At 56.1% G+C, this 15,446-nt stretch overlaps 1 protein-coding gene across 1 annotated transcript in view; it reads right to left on the bottom strand.

Annotated features, from left to right (window-relative positions):
- Window positions 1-1,268: 1,268 nt before the first annotated feature.
- Window positions 1,269-15,446, bottom strand: part of WNT3 (Wnt family member 3) — a 48,554-nt gene continuing 34,376 nt past the window's right edge. The window contains 5 exon segments of the mRNA XM_089901364.1: window positions 1,269-2,301; window positions 2,303-2,483; window positions 6,084-6,559; window positions 7,152-7,417; window positions 10,904-11,145. Coding sequence (XP_089757490.1) covers window positions 2,251-2,301; window positions 2,303-2,483; window positions 6,084-6,559; window positions 7,152-7,417; window positions 10,904-11,145 — 1,216 coding nt within the window. The 3' untranslated portion in view covers window positions 1,269-2,250.

Here is a 15,446-nt window from a genome sequence, read left to right as displayed (position 1 = left end):
GTGGGCCTCGAGCCGTATCTCAGTGTTTGTGACATTAATTTGTGCATTGGAAGTGCTGGGGTGTATGAGGTGAATTACTGCCCCAATTGCTGACTTCTGAAACTGGAAATTCTCTGTTAGAAGCTGATTTAGAACAAAGTAAGCCTGTAAGAAAGTCCTTTAGTAGATAAGACTTACTGTCCACGACATCTCAGATGATCTTGCTTAGAAAACAAAGGAAATTACCTTAATTTGGGCCACTAATTTCAGAGTGAAAGTGGAGGCAACCACATTCAGAATCTCATATTCTTGACCTCCTAAGCATTAATCTGGAAACTCCACACATTGTACAATGTATCCGTTTTAAGTTTGTTTACCTTCTCTTTAATGACTTAACAGAAAAAAACTGCATGATGAAATATATTTTCTCCAAATATATATATATTTATATAATATATAATCTTAGTTAACTCAAAGGTATATACATTGTATAATAAATAATATTTATAAAAAGAGACTTTTTGAATATAAAATCAAAAAGATCAACAACTTCTACAACTTTTTACAAAACTTTGGATACAGCAGGTTGGTAGGAAATTTCTGTTGGATACTATTACCTGACTATGGCGAGAATAATTACAATGCACTCAATGTACTATTATTAAATAATTACTTGTCAGCTACTTGAATACGCCCCAGAAACATGACTTTATCACTTTTAATATAGAATACATAGATATGAAAAGACTGTTTTGAAAATTTGTATCCATTCTGCTGAAAGAATTCTCACATAAAGCAAGCATTATCTGGTTGACATGATTTAAAACTTCAGTCTGAGATGGGGAGGGGCATTTCAGACTCTCTAGAGGGGATGGGATGTGTATCTTTTTAGCAGGGCTCACTGCCAGCAGATTCAAGAGTGCAGGCACGGCTTCTAGACAATCGTCTTGGCGAACCTGCCTGAGCACATAGGAAGATGGCTTGACCCGGTACCTTAGGTCAGTGTTAGGCAAAGAGAGAAGGGGGAAGAGGAAGAAATCACTGTGTTCTGTACCGTGCCCCTGCTGCATCTCTTCTTTCTGACTCTTAAGGCAGAGCTGTTGCACTGACTCGTACCATCAGACCCGTTTGCCTCCACTGTGCTCGCTTCCTCTAGGACACTCCAGAGGACCCGTGTGGATCAAGGAGAACTCAGCTGTGAGACGCTTTACCCAAGGGAGCAAGTGACGGCTTGCCCCACTTTGAACACCTAATGCTGATCCTTGGTGTCTGCACGGATTGATGCTGTCAGCATACAGGTGAGGCCGGAAGACCTGTGTGAAGGAACTCTGCATTTCTGTTTCCTCACGCAGGCCAACGAAAGACAAGGATGCAGGACGACGTGTCCTTATAGGAGAGGAAACGAAGGAATCATCGGTATCCTCCCCATCTACTAGCCACAACATTGGAACTTCAGGAATATATTGCTACTCTCCCTCTGACCCTTTGTCTAATTTATACTAAGGTGACCTACAGTCCAACTGCTCAACCTGGAGTTTGTTTTTAATGGAGAATCTGCAGGTGAGCAGGGCTGGGAGGGACAGAATGGCCCCTTTAAAGATACCACTTTCTTCAGGAAGCCATTGGAGCTAGAGGAGGCTTGCCCCCCACACATAACCTATTTACAACGTTCACTACAGAAGAAAAAAAAAAAAAAAAAAAGTACTGCGTTAATGGTGGAAACTGCAGAATGGTAGAAAAAGATTTTTGAGATCTGACTGCAGTTCCCAAGAGCCTCTCGTGCAGAACAGGGTTACAGAGAAAATGGGACTGAGAAGAACATACCGCTGCTCTTCAAACAGCTTTACCAGGCTGCCTGGAACTCCCGGTTCTTCAAACTCAAAACCTGACTCTAACGATTGCCTTGGGCCTCCCTACCACTTGATCCCAGCTAAACCTATGGCTTTTATCAGAATGTGAAAGTCTATCAGATTTGAATGGGAGTAGACAGAGAAAAGGAGACTGCAGGGCTTTGTCCTACTTCCTAACTCTCACCTCGCAGGCATCTTGGAATGTCACCAGAAGAAGCAGCTGGGAAACAGAATCTTGCCCACGTTGATGTCTTTACCACCAGGCAGAGCGCTCACATGAGCCCAGCCTGTTCTGTTGGAGTAGAAGTGGTTTTCTGTGGGGGGTTATTTTTTTCCATTTTTATTTTCTTTAACATGTGCAAAGATAAGCCTCGGGTCTGTTCCTATCAGACCCCAGAGAACTAAAAAGAAAGCCCCTTCTTTAAAAACCACACACCATCCAGAGTAGGGTGAGAAACTTAAGATGAGAGAGAAGGGAGGGAGGCCTCCCAGGCAGCGGGCGGGTTGGATCCAGGTAATTTACCACACGTGCATCTGGCAACAGTCCGGATTCCTTGCTGTCTGATGCTGAGGGCTGAGCCCGGCTCTGGGTCCCGCTTCCCATAGGACTTCGGTGAATCTGCCCAGCCACACACTTCACCCGTTCCCAGTGCCCTTTGGAAAGTAAAGAGGAAGAATTAGGAACATGATTATTTTCCCAGAGAGACCACCCACAGGGTGCAAAGCTCAGAGGCTCCTGATCAGGTGTCTCAGCATTTCTCTTGAACTTGGAGGTAACAGGAGACTCCAGTGGCTGTTCCATGCTCCCTCCGCTACCTGGGGTCTACCACTGAGGAAGGGCGTGTGAGCTACAGAACAGTAGAGCTTCAGCGTCTACACGCTGGGATCCACATCCTACCTCTCCACCCTCTAGCTGGGGCTTGGGCAACAGGAAGCCCAGTAGCAGGTAACTAGACTGATATAGGAACCTGTCTTGCATAGAGACTGGGAGAAACCTTGCAGATCTAGGGCCCAATTCCCAACTTCATAGACTCCTGTACACTGTGTTTCTGTATCAGGCTCTCCAAACAGAAGACAGTCTATTACATTATGAATAATTCCTTCTCATAGGAGCACCGATGTGTACATCTTCTTCATTTGTATTTGAATTTACATGTCACAAAGGATTTAAGCCCAAAGGGCTCTGACGGGTGTTCCCAATCAACCCCCAACTCCTTGGCCAGTAGACTTTTACATGGAGAGAAACAGACTCAGCAAGATTAAAAGGACACGTCCAAAGTCTCGCAGCAAGACAGTGACAGACCCAGGACTTGGGGTCAGCCAGGCCACCTGACTCTCACGCAGAGCCCTTTCCAGCTTACTGTGCTCACACAATCTGGATAACAAGGAATAAGCCTGGAACTCGTAAGGTAGGAAATCAGTGGTTAGCCTGAGACACTGGACAAAATCTACAAGCAATGGAAAGAGGTTTCCCCACAAGGAAAGCCCAGGACTCTGGCCTTCCTGTGGCATAAAGCATCTTGACTGGGGCTCCTCCCTGAGAGTGTGGAGGGTACACGTCCTGCTCTGGGGCGCCCTTCTCTCTCCCACCTGCACTGGAGACAGTGCAGCCAAGAGAAAGGCTGCAGGCTCTGTTCCCTGAAGTCCCTGCCAGCCTGTCTCGAAAGTTCTCATCTTGCCTGCAGAGTGTCGGTGTGGATGAAAGGACAGGAAAGGTAGCTGGTCTCAGCCTGTGGCTCCAGACCAGCAGAAGGCCTGGGGGAAAGTCGCCCTTGGAGGTAAGCTCCACTCAGCCTCGGAATCTTTTGCTGCTTCCTTGGACCCTGTGCCAGGGCTGTTTGTATGGATGACCTCTAGTCCACAGGTGAGGGAACTGGGGCTCGGAGGCAAAACAACTTGCCCCAAGTCACTCACCAAACTGAGTGTTTGTCAGAAAGGCACCACACTGGGGGACAATTCTCCACTTGTCCCAGAGCAAGGACTCCAGAGTATCCATATATGAGGGCCCGGGGGGCCACCATCTACCTGGGTGTGGCATGTTGAAACCACATCCACGTAGTACTTTCCATAAGACTGGGGGCAATGCCATTCTGTTTCAGAAACGGGGAACAGAAGGCTGATGGAGAGTGTTGACTCTTCTTACGATCAGTATCAGATCGCAGGCGGGGGATTTTTATGGACACTGAGGGCAAACCCAGCATCTCCTTCCCACTTGGCAGATGGCTTCTCTCGGCTGCTCACTGAGGGGAGGGGAGGGGAGGGGAGGTGCTGGAACAGAGCTGTGACACCCTGGAGCCCCGTAGAGCCACTGCCGGGGCCTGGGCTGCTGCCGCTGTGGCCTCTGCAGGACCCACATATGGGGCCTTTCTGGAGGCAGAGCCCTGGGCTCAGTGTCCTTATCTGTGCAATGGGCAGGCTAGACAAACGGCCCTCTGTGCCCCCTCCAGGGCTAGTGTTCTGAAATTCCGATTTCCCCCCAGCCTCCTCTCAGAATGGCCAGAGCCGTGTCCTGCTTGACAGCGGGGACACTGTTGCCTCTGGCCAGAGTGGACATCAGAGGAAGGAAGCACTGCAGGTTTCAAACATTCCTTCGACCTGACAAGCCACAGGGAGCCTGGGCGTTCTCTCTTATTCACTGACTTCTCTTCCATCGTTTTGAAAAGCAGTAGATGAAAGTGCCCAAGTGATGACACCGTTTCCTTGCACGATGACTGCCCTCACGTCCTGGCTCTCATGGCATTTATCACTTTCTATTAGCACCCTATTCAGACGAGCATTCACATCTGCTGGCTTGCTTGAACCGCAGGAAAATTCTGCTAGGCCCACATCATCACCACTGCTGTACAGATGAGGAAACTGGGCTTCCAGCTGGGAAGTGGTGGAGGTAGAACTGCCTCTGTCCTCTTTCCACTCCCCACACTGCTTTTATTCAGACACCAAGAAAAGTGGTGCCTCCTGCTGTCTTCCCAGACTCTGCCCCTGCCAGGACGGAACTTGAGCTACACAGAGGGGCTTCCCAGACTGGCTGAGCCACCCCTCCAGCAGAGCTCTCCCCAGCACGTGAGGTCCCTCCATGCAGCACAGAAGTCCGACCCCTCCCCCAGTCCCGCCCTGTGTGGGACCGCATCGCCCAGTGGGGTGCCCTCGCTGACACAGCCCCAGGCAGCGATGACCCAGGCAGGGGAGTCCTTCACAACAGTTCAAGCACTGTCTCCAGTGTCCTTCACTTTGTTCCTCACAGCACCTCTGGGGAGGATGACAGATGAGGAGATGTTCTTGTTTGGGTCACGAGGTGGGCGAGTGGTGGAAGCTGGACCAGGGCTCGGACCCCTGTAGATTAGGCCCCTTCTCAGGGCAGAGAAAGGGGAGAAACCCTCCCCCTTGGGCCTTAGAGACCCTCCAAGACCAGGACCACCACACGCCAATCTTGACCTGTCCTGGGGACCTATGGACCCGAGGGCCGGGCAAGAGTGTCTCCCACGCAGGCCACCTCTGGGAAGCGTGGGAGCCTAATCCACCAGCCTTTGATCCCTTGATTACTCACCACCGTCACTCTGAGCTTGACTCCTTCCTCCTCCCCATCACCGTCCATAAACACGGTGAGAGTGTGCCCCGCTCCACCCAAGCTTCAGATCTGCCGGGATATGGGCTTATACACTGCTTCCTCCCGCCCACCTCCTTGAGGGTGGTAGGAGTTAACGCTTGCACAAAAACCTGCCCTCTAAGTTCAAGGTGGATGCAAAACGACTCTGCCTCAGGGGTACAAGAGACTTTTTGGCCTGCTGTTTCAAGTATTTTAACCCCCTCACTTTACAGTAAGAACCTGAGGCCCAAAGAAGTGAAAGAACAGGAAGTTAGGAGCACAGTCAAGACCAGAAGTCGGGCGTCCCAGCCTCCAACCCCACAGTCCCTCCTCTGGCTCCACAGATGTTCAATAATGATAGCTAGTGGCTGTGCGAAAAATTGACCTGGCTCCTAATTTACTTACTAACTTGTACACAAATTTAATCAATTGCAGCCTCGTGTGTACACACTTGGTTATTATCTGTGCTTTGTGTAATCCACCAAGACACTGCCCAAGGACCGTTCCCACTGAAGCTTGGGAAATCCTGGCTTCCTACCTTGGCTTTGGAAACGTGTCCTGGACCGCCCAGAAACAGAACAGGGTTGCCAAGAAGAGGAGACAGCCAAACCCAGGGCCCTGCACCAAGGCACCTCAGCCTCCCCACCGGGCCACCCTACCTGGCTCCCTACTTGCAGGTGTGCACATCGTAGATGCGGATACACTCCTGGCAGCTCACGTAGCAGCACCAGTGGAAGATGCAGTGGCATTTCTCCTTCCGCTTCTCCGTCCTTGTGTTGTGGCCACGGCCGCAGCAGAGCAGGTCGCAGCCATCGATGCCGTGGGAGGTGACATTGCAAGTCCGGTCCCTGGTGCCGAAGGAGCCCGTCTCGGGGTTGGGCTCGCAAAAGTTGGGGGAGTTCTCGTAGTAGACCAGGTCCCTCTCAGTGGGCGGCTTGAAGAGCGCGTACTTGGCGCGGAGGGTCTCCACCCAGCCACGGGACTCCCGGTGCTTCTCCACCACCATCTCCGAGGCGCTGTCGTACTTGTCCTTGAGGAAGTCCCCGATGGCGCGGAAGTCGGGCTGGGCCCACCAGCAGGTCTTCACCTCACAGCTGCCCGACAGCCCGTGGCACTTGCACTTGAGGTGCATGTGGTCCAGGATGGTCTAGAAAGAGTACGAGTAGCAGCTGGTCCCCAGACTGACCCCACCTGGGAGCACACCCAGGCCCTCCCACTCTGACCCACCCACCCCCATCGCTGAAGCCTTCTCTATTCCTACACTATGCCAGGGTGAGAACTGACTGGGGACTGAGGCTCAGACCTAAAGAATGATGACCTTGTTTCCCTCCCCTTCACACCCCAAGCACTGGCAGAAATCACATCCACTTCTCAAAGCCCTAGGAAAGGATTGTTATTCCCGTGTAACAGATAGGGAAACTGGCTGGGAGCTTAAGTGACTAGCCCTAGGTCAAGCAACCATAAGAAAGGATGGAGGCTGAATTCAAAGCCAGGTCCATGGGTCTCACAGCCCTACACAGGCAGCTGAAGTGCACCGGATGGGCTGGCTGGTACCTGCGCTCGCGGGCTGCCGCATCCCCAGGGTGGGTGGGGGTGGGGACCCGGAGCAGTCCGAGGAGAAAGGAGGGGGAAAGAGGAGAGCAGGGAGCCAGGAATGCACAAGGGCCACAGGGAGGGGCAGGGACAGGTCCGGAAAAGGGGTCTTGCGCAGGGCTGGGGCGAGGGCGGCCAGGGCTCACCGTGCGGCCAGCCTCGTTGTTGTGCTTGTTCATGGCCGAGCGCGCGTCCGGCCTGTTCTCACGTGCGTCCGCGAACTCCCGGGACACAAGCACCCCGAAGTCGGCGTCCTCGCTGCAGCCTCCCCACTTCCAGCCTTCCCCGGGCGGTCCTTTATGATGCGAGTCGCAGCCACAGATGGTGGAGGTGCCCTCGGCACAGGAGCGTGTGACGGCGAAGGCCACGCCGGCTGAGGCGATGGCGTGCACGAAGGCCGATTCGCGGGTGGCTGTGGGGAAGGCATTGGGAGGCGCTGCTCAGGCCGGGCCCTGGGACGCGGCTGCCCTGCCCTGACCTCCCCAGCTGCGAAAAGGGGCTCTGCAGCCCCAAGGGAGAAGAAGTGCCTTTTCCTCTTTGGTTGGCCTAGCCCCTAGTGGGTATCCCCAGTTTACAGATGAACAAACTGAGGCCCAGAGCTGCTGATTAACCCAGGGCTTTAACAGCTGGCAGAGTGGAGCCTGTTAGAAACAGGGGTGGAAAGACAACTCTGGCAGGTGGGTACAACTTCCCTCTGCCACCAGAGTTCCTGACCAGGAGTGCAGTGGTCAGCATGTCAGCTTCCCCCTTCCATTCTCCTGTCCTCCACCCAGACAAAGCCAAGGTTTTGGACTGAGAAGGCCAAGCCCCTCCCGGGAGGATGGAGGGACACAGGGCACTTCCCTGCTTCTGCCCCAGGGTCCAGCAAAGAGAAAGAAGAGATTCTCAGGGTGCCCCACCACCCCGCCGACATCATTATAATGATAACTACCTTTGAGTGTTGGGTTTGCACCAGATTCTGCCCTTCGTGTGCTTTATCCCATTTAATCCTCTCACCCCTGTGAGGCAGAAAGTCTTATTACAGGCCCATTTAGCAGATACAGACATTGACAACTAGGGAGGCAAAGGCCTGAAAGACCTGCAGTCCAACCATCTCTCTCCTTACTGGTGAGGAACCCAGAGCAGGGAGGTGACCTGCCCAAGGCCAGGCAGGTTGCAAAACGCCGGGCTGCTGGCCTGGATGCCTCCTTTCCTGGGCTGTGGCTCTGGTCCTGAGCGCTGAGGGCAGCTCGGCGGACGAGGGAGCCTGGTAACCCCTCGTGGCCACTGCCATCTCTTCAGAGGCCCCGGGGCCCTCGTGGGCCACCTGCAGAGGAGGGTGCGTCCCCCTTCCCGAGCAGGCCGGCGGGGAGTGGGAGCGGTCCCCGCCTGGGCAGTGGACCCGCGCAGCCAGCGCCGACTGCGACACGGCGCGGCCGAGGCCTGAGGCGCTGCGCCCTTGCTCCGACCCCGGCCCCGGCTGCCCACCCCTCAGCGACCCGGGGGCCGGGGGCGCCGAGGGCGAGCGCCGCGCTTCCGGCCGGCCCGCGGCCTCTCGCGGCGGCGGCGGCGCCCGGGCCCCGGGCCGCGCTCGGTTCCCAGCCCCGGGGACGCGGGGGCGGCGGGGGCGGGGCGGGGATTAGCCTGGGAGCGGCGCTGACAGCCCTGCTGTGCTGGTCCCCGTCCGGCGGGGCCCGCTGGGCCGCTCAATCCGCCTTTGTTCGCGCGGTGTCACACCGCATTACCCGCATAATGCGGCCGCCGGGCCCGGGCCGCCGGGCCGGCCGCCACCGCGTAGCAACGGGCGGCTCCCGCGGCCGGGCCGCGCCCCCGGCCCCGGCGCCGGCCCGCGAAATCCCCATTGAAGCGGCGCCCCCCGCCCCCGCGCCGCGCCGAATGGCCAGAGGGCGTGTGAATGGCTCGGCGGCCGCAGCGGGCGCGGGGATGGGCCGCGCGGTGGGGGGCGGCTCTCGGGCCCCTTTTCAAGCCGCCTAAGCCCCTCCGGGCCGCCCGCCCCGCCCGGGGACCGCGATCCCCCGCCGCCCGCACCCCGCCGTCGCAGCCTTGCGCCTTCCGGCCGCTGACCCCTGCGCCCCCCGCGCCCGGGTGCAGCCCCGCCCCGGCCTCTACTCCGGGCGGGCCAGCCCCGGGGAGTCGGTCCCCGGCGTCCGCGGAAGATGCGCGCCCCGGAGCAGACCGCCTCCCTGCCACCCTGGGTCTCAAAACCGTGGGCAGAGGTCTACCCTGGCGGCCCACACGGCAGGGGTGCGGGACTCGCCAGAAGCGGGGCCCGAGCGTGGAGCCTAGAGCTGCGTTCGAACCCGTTCCCGCCGGGCTCTGGGCGCTGGGGCGTGCGTGCATGCGGGGCCTTCCTCCCGGAGACCGCAGAGCTTCCCTCAGATTCCCAGTGTCTCTGACACCTTCCCTCCCTCCCCCCACACAAAACTGCTCTCTTGCAATTTCGAGATGTAGGCAAGTCCTAGAACCTACAACGGTGATTTAAAACGTTAAACACAGACGTGAAGGGATAATAAGCTCAGAGACCCGGTTTTCACAGGCTAACGTCCCGCGCGGGGAAGAGCAATCAGAAGGTGAGTCTTGCTTTGGGGAGCGCGTCTAGACGCTAGGCTGTTTGATTAAGCACTACCTGGCCCGAGGTGGGGCACCGGAAGGCGAGGAGACTGACACGCCGGCAAGATCAGGTTTGAAATGCAAACCACCGCCACTTGGCCCCAATTGGAGGCCAAACCTTTTATGTAAACAAGGAATAATTAGCTTTGGTAATAGAAGCGTAAGCAGAATCATCATCCATTGATTCGCTAATTGCCCTTCTGTCCCATGACAATAGCCTGTAGGTCGGACTTACAAGGTGCACCTGAGACACAGGTAAAGGGGGACTCCACTCTAAAATGGGGGGTCGGCTTCGCCCCACTCATTCCCTGCCACTCCCCCGCAACCCTTCCCCAGGTCCAGCTGGTTCTCAGATCCCTTTTCTTTCTGGCTGTAAATGCAACTCTTCTAAAAGGAGGGAGGGCCCGGTTCACCTGTTTGGGTGCCAAAGCCCTGGCGGTGGCCGGAGGAGTGTTCAAGTTGCTGAGGAAAAGGAATGGTAGCTCCCGGGAGGCCAGCTGGGTCATTACATTCCTAGACACTGCGATTGCTCAAAGAGTAGCCCAACTTCAGCCCAGAACTCACCAGCCCCAAAATCCCCTTCTTGGGAGCAGTTGTGCCTCTCATGCCTCTCTCCCAGTGCCTTCATGTTCAAAGTCAAGTAATGTGAATCCCATTCATTTGCGACACAGCCAATGAGACTCCCAGGTTGCAAGATGCAAGTTACCCAAAAGCCAGCACACCCTCTAGCCCCACCACAATCCGTGGGCATATCCAGCTATCAGGGGCATGGGGACCAGTTGAAGCTTCCCACGGAAGCACCTGGGGGCAATGCAGTGCCACCAGCACAAGGCAGCTTCCTCAACTCCAGAATTTTCTACATGGGAGGGACCTAAGGGGGACAATGCTCTCACCCCACCCCAAAACTAGATTTACATAGCACTTAACACAGCATTGGGAAAACGTCACAAAAGTCCACATCAAAGCCTGGGGCCACCCACTGTGCCGGCCAGGAGGAAAGGAAGGCTGCAGCCTCCTAGCCTACCCTAGGATCTCGGGATGGGATCTCAAGGCTGCCCAGCCCCCAGCAGCACCTGGGAAAGTGTGGCAACCACCGACAACAGCCTGGGTCAGGCCAGAGAGGGACCTGGCCCACTTTCTGTGGAGGCCGCGGGTCGTGACCAGCTCTATCGCCCTCCCCTGGTGACCCTGGGCTCAGAGCTGAGACGCCCTGATGTGGAAGAGTGACTGTGCCCTGATGCCCTCCCCCCACCTCCTCGCGCACCTCCTACCCACCCAGAGACGGTACCTTTGTCGAGGACGGGCCCGAAGATGGCCAGGCTGTCGTCGATGGTGGTGCAGTTCCAGCGGCGGCCCCGGAACTGGTGCTGGCACTCCTGGATGCCCAGCTTCACGCCCTCGGCCACGCTGGGCATGATTTCGATGTAATTGCGGCAGAAGCGCAGTTGCTTGGGGACCAGGCCTGGGATGGAGCCGCAGAGCAGGGGCTGTGAGCCCAGGGATGTGTACTGCTGGCCCAGGGCCAGGGACCTGCAGGCAGACAGAAGGCAGTGGCACTGCAGGCACAAAGCACGCGGCCCACTGTGGGCATCGTTTCTTCTCCGTGAGTACTCAGGGTAGGTGGAGCCATGGAGGGCCTGTGAGCCTGAAGCCATGGCCCTGAGAAACCTGGCATCTGAATGCACTACCTTCGACCTGGCGTGTATACTGTCCCTTGAAGAGCAGAGCTCTGATCCAGGGAGTCGGCCCTCTGCCATGGGCATTTCCTGTTTGCAGGGGCACCCGGGAGCAATGCAATTCTATGAAAAGAACCCTGGATGGAAAGATGGTATTAGAGGCCCAGGTCAAGTCCCTCCCAGGCTCTGGGCCAGTTTCCCTGATGGGGAGAGGTCAGGTTGGGAGTTTCAGTTTCTAGGGCCACATGGAGACTTTCAATGATCCATCAGAAGGAAACAAAATCTATGGAGACGAAGATGGCAGGAGCTGGCTTGACCCCCATCACATCTCAGAGAAAGCAGGAAGTAGAGAAGCCTCAGTCCTAGCAGGGAGCTTGCACGTGTGCAAGCTTGCACTCATACATACACACATACCACCTGTGGCAATGCCTCTCAGCCTCTTCCCTGGGACGATGCCTGCCCAGCCCAGAGCCTCCCAGTGTCTCTCCCCAGGTCTTTGTCCGCCAGGGCCTCTGTGACCATCTTTGCAGCTCCCTAGAAGTTTCTGGAGCACCATCTCTTTTCTGACCAGAGATTGGAGCTTGGCTTTGTTTCATGAAAGTCTAGCTCAGGGTCAGGAGGGAGAAGACCTCAGATCGTACTCCCCCCATCCAATTCAAGTGACCTTGATCAAATCACGTCACGTCACTCTAATGTCCCTCATTTTTCAGTCAGTAGTCTGTCAGTCTAGGTGGGGCTAACCACGGACCACCCTGCCTTCTGCGGTGCCTGCCTGGGTCCTGAGGGGTGGGAGTGACTGCAGGCCTGGCCCGTCTGCACCCTGGGCCTTAAGACTGGACCTGAGTGATAGAGCAGGTCAGCCCAGAGCCCCCTGATGCACACCAAGACACACACAGCATCTGACAGGGCTTTGCAGGTTGCCCTCTCCTGCCCCTGCCCTGTTTACAGTTATAAACTGGTTATTGTGATAATAATGATAATCAAACACCTATCATTTATTATGTGCTGGACCGGTTCTGAGTGCTCATGTCTTACCTTATGGAAACCTCACAGCAAGCCTGTGAAGTAGGAACTTCATTATCATCGTCAACATCCCATTTCATAGACAAGGAAACTGAGGCCAGGGAGCTTAGTAAACTGCCCAAGTCTGCAGGACTGTGCAGCGGCAGAGTTGAGCCTCCCGCCCCAGCTCAGGCTGCCTCTCCACGTGCTCTTAACCAGCACATCCAGGCCTGCCCTGCAGCTGCCCCAGTGGCACTGCAACCACCGGATAGAGAAACCGAGCCAGGGTTCAGTGCAGATGACTCAGCATTGGGCCATCATGGGAGGAAGGGAAGAAGGCCATGCCTTTCCCACTCCCTCCTCTGACGTTTAGGCCCCAAAGCCCTATATGCAGACAGCTGGAGAGGGGAGCTGGGGCCAGATGGAGGTCGCTGCTACCCCCATGGCCTCACCTGGGTTTGGTTCTGAGCGTGGGCCTTGAGGACCCCTCTAAAGGAATATGGCGATTCTTTGCCACCTCCTCATACCCAGCCTGGTCCCTGAGTGTCCCAGAGCATCATGGGGAGACCTGGCACCAACTGCCCAGCCTCCGTGTCCCTCCCCTTCGGCCAGAGCCCTCCCCGGTCTCCCCCCAAAAGGCAGCTCCATCCATGCCTGTCCCTAGAGGGATGGACTGGCCTTGAGGAGCCCACGCGCTCCTTCAACCTGGCCTCCTGGACCCACTGCAAACTCCAACCTGGTCAGGCCTGTGTCACGATCACCTCTGGCACCAGGGGGCTCTGTCCCATGTCGTCCCCCATTTACTGGTCTGCTTACCAACCACACCAGGGCCCCAGGGCTCCTTCCTTTACTCCTTCCACATCCTCTGTCCCTCTCCTCCTTCCTTGCCCTCTAGTGGCCTTTGCCCTACACCCGTTGGCACTTCTGCAGGCCTGGGCACCCTAAGCTGGATCAGAATAAGAACCTACAAGAGATGCCTTTAGAGAGCACAAAGCCCATTATACAGATGAGAAAGCAGAGGCCCACAGAGAGAAGCAGCTTGCTCAAGGCCACACAGCCAGATGCACGGAGCCAGGTGCAGCTGGTGCCGCTGCAGGGGGCGGGGTGGGGGTGGGGGGCTGTGGGGAATCCCCGGCTGGCTCTTCATTTCCACTCAGTGAGGCTGCCCCTGATCCCAGCCCTCCAAGCGGCTCCCTGCTCCCTCATTTCACCAGCATCCCCACCCCAGTGGGTCCCAGGTGGGCCTACCCAGCCCAGCAAAATGCCCAAGCCCTACACACTGGCCGGCAGGGCTTGGTTGGCTGCAAAGGCCAGAGCTGTCCCCCAAACATCTCCCAGTAGGGAGCTGCCACGGTCCCCTGCGCTCTCCTCCGGGGCACCAAGCCCTTGACTGTGAATCCTTCCTCCTGGACAGTTGCAATCTCTCCTCTGACCAAGCAGATTTCCTTTCCTCTGCAGTCGCATTCAACACTAGCGATCATCACGACAACCACTTATTTAGCACTTATATGCCAGGCACTTCACAGATATCATGTCACTTAATCCTCAACAAGAGCTCTATGACGTGGGTACGGTCATCTCAGTTTTACAGATGAGGAAACTGAGGCAGAGAAGTTGGGCAACCATAGGTTTATCTGACTCCAGGGATGATATCCTCCAAGAATAACTCCCAGCCTCAGAGACGATGAGTTCTTTTCCCTCCTCCCACCAAACCCTGTCTCCTTCCTGCTGTCCAGGTCCATCGTGCACCTGGAGCCAGGCTGCCTGCATTCAAATCCAGCTCTGCTGTTTCCGAGCTGCTGATCTCAAGCAGTTTACTTAACCCCTCGTGCCTCAGTTTCTTCACCTATTAAATAGACATAATGGGAGGGATAAAGGATAGAAAGCTCCTGGCACATAGGAAGCCCTCAAGTCACGGTGGTCATGGTGGTTACCATGTGTTTAGGGGCTGTCCCCAGCACTTTGTCCCCTGCTACGTCATCAACCTCATTTCTCAGCCCTCCCATCCCTGACTTGACAGAACACATCGGAATTTTCAGAGCCCCTTCCCATCCATCACTGGGAAGGATGCAAAGCTGGCCCCTTTCCCGGAAGCTCAGTCCTAACCAGGGTGGCTGAAAAGACATCTGTGATCTGGCCGAGTGTTAAAGTTAACCCAAAGGGCAAGGGCATAGGGACCTTTCCAGGATGCTCCGTTCAAGGATTTCAGCTCAGATCTGGACATCCTGCCGGTGATGAGCAAGGGCCTCTAGGGATGGGGGTTTAGCTCTGAGGGCTGGTGCTGGGGCTAATGGGGCTGTGGCCATGGGATTGATTTCTGCAGGAGAGCTGCCCTCCCCCAAATACGCCCTGCCACCCGACCCCTGAGCCTCCTACCCACACATGCGCATGTCTGAGATTCCACCACCACAGATGCGTTAACTTGACTCACAGCTCCTTTTGTCCCCACCAGCGAAGTGCATGTTCCCCTGGAGGAGGCCACACAGCGAGCCTCACGCCCCTCAGTTCTTCGCACCCAAGTGTGAGCGGCCTGCTGGCGGATGAGCAGCCCGCCATCGCCTCTCCACTGCCCAAGTCCCCGGCAAACATCTTACCCATCCTTCAACCTCCAGTTCCTGGGTCGCCTCCATTCTGAAGGATTTCGTGGGCCCCCAGACAGAAGTAAGCTCTCCTCCCTCTGTTTCTCCTCTACTTATCTCAAAGGGCTGAACTGACTTGTTTCCAATTCCATCTGGCTGTGCTAGTGTGAGTTCCCTGAGGATAGAGGTTGTGTTGCATCTCTTCCCATCCCCCACCAACACCTCTCACCATACCAGACACACACACACACACACACACACATACACACAAGCACCCACACAAGCACACTTGGCCGACCAAAGGGCCAGGCCCATGCCAGGTACTCGCTGATTCTCCAGGGGTGGAATAAACGAACGACTCCTTCCCAAAAGGCCGGTCTGATCCACCCCCAGTCTTGCAGCCCCTCAGCCAAACTCCCCAGGCCTCCAGGCATCCGGAGGTTCCACCTACACACAGGACAAGATTCCTCAGTTCTGCTGAGGAAGTTCCTACGTTTAGGACCCGAGACAGTGGCTGGGCTCCCAAGGGAGGTGGGGACCTGCCTGGCACTGGCAGCTGGTGAGGGGGAGGGGG

Source organism: Delphinapterus leucas, chromosome 19, assembly GCF_059928025.1.
Source record: "Delphinapterus leucas isolate spDelLeu-1000000601 "Yukka" chromosome 19, BTC_Dleu_Yukka2, whole genome shotgun sequence".
Lineage (NCBI taxonomy): Eukaryota > Metazoa > Chordata > Mammalia > Artiodactyla > Monodontidae > Delphinapterus > Delphinapterus leucas.
Note: the sequence above shows the minus strand (reverse complement) of the source record. Positions and strands in the feature narration are given on the sequence as shown.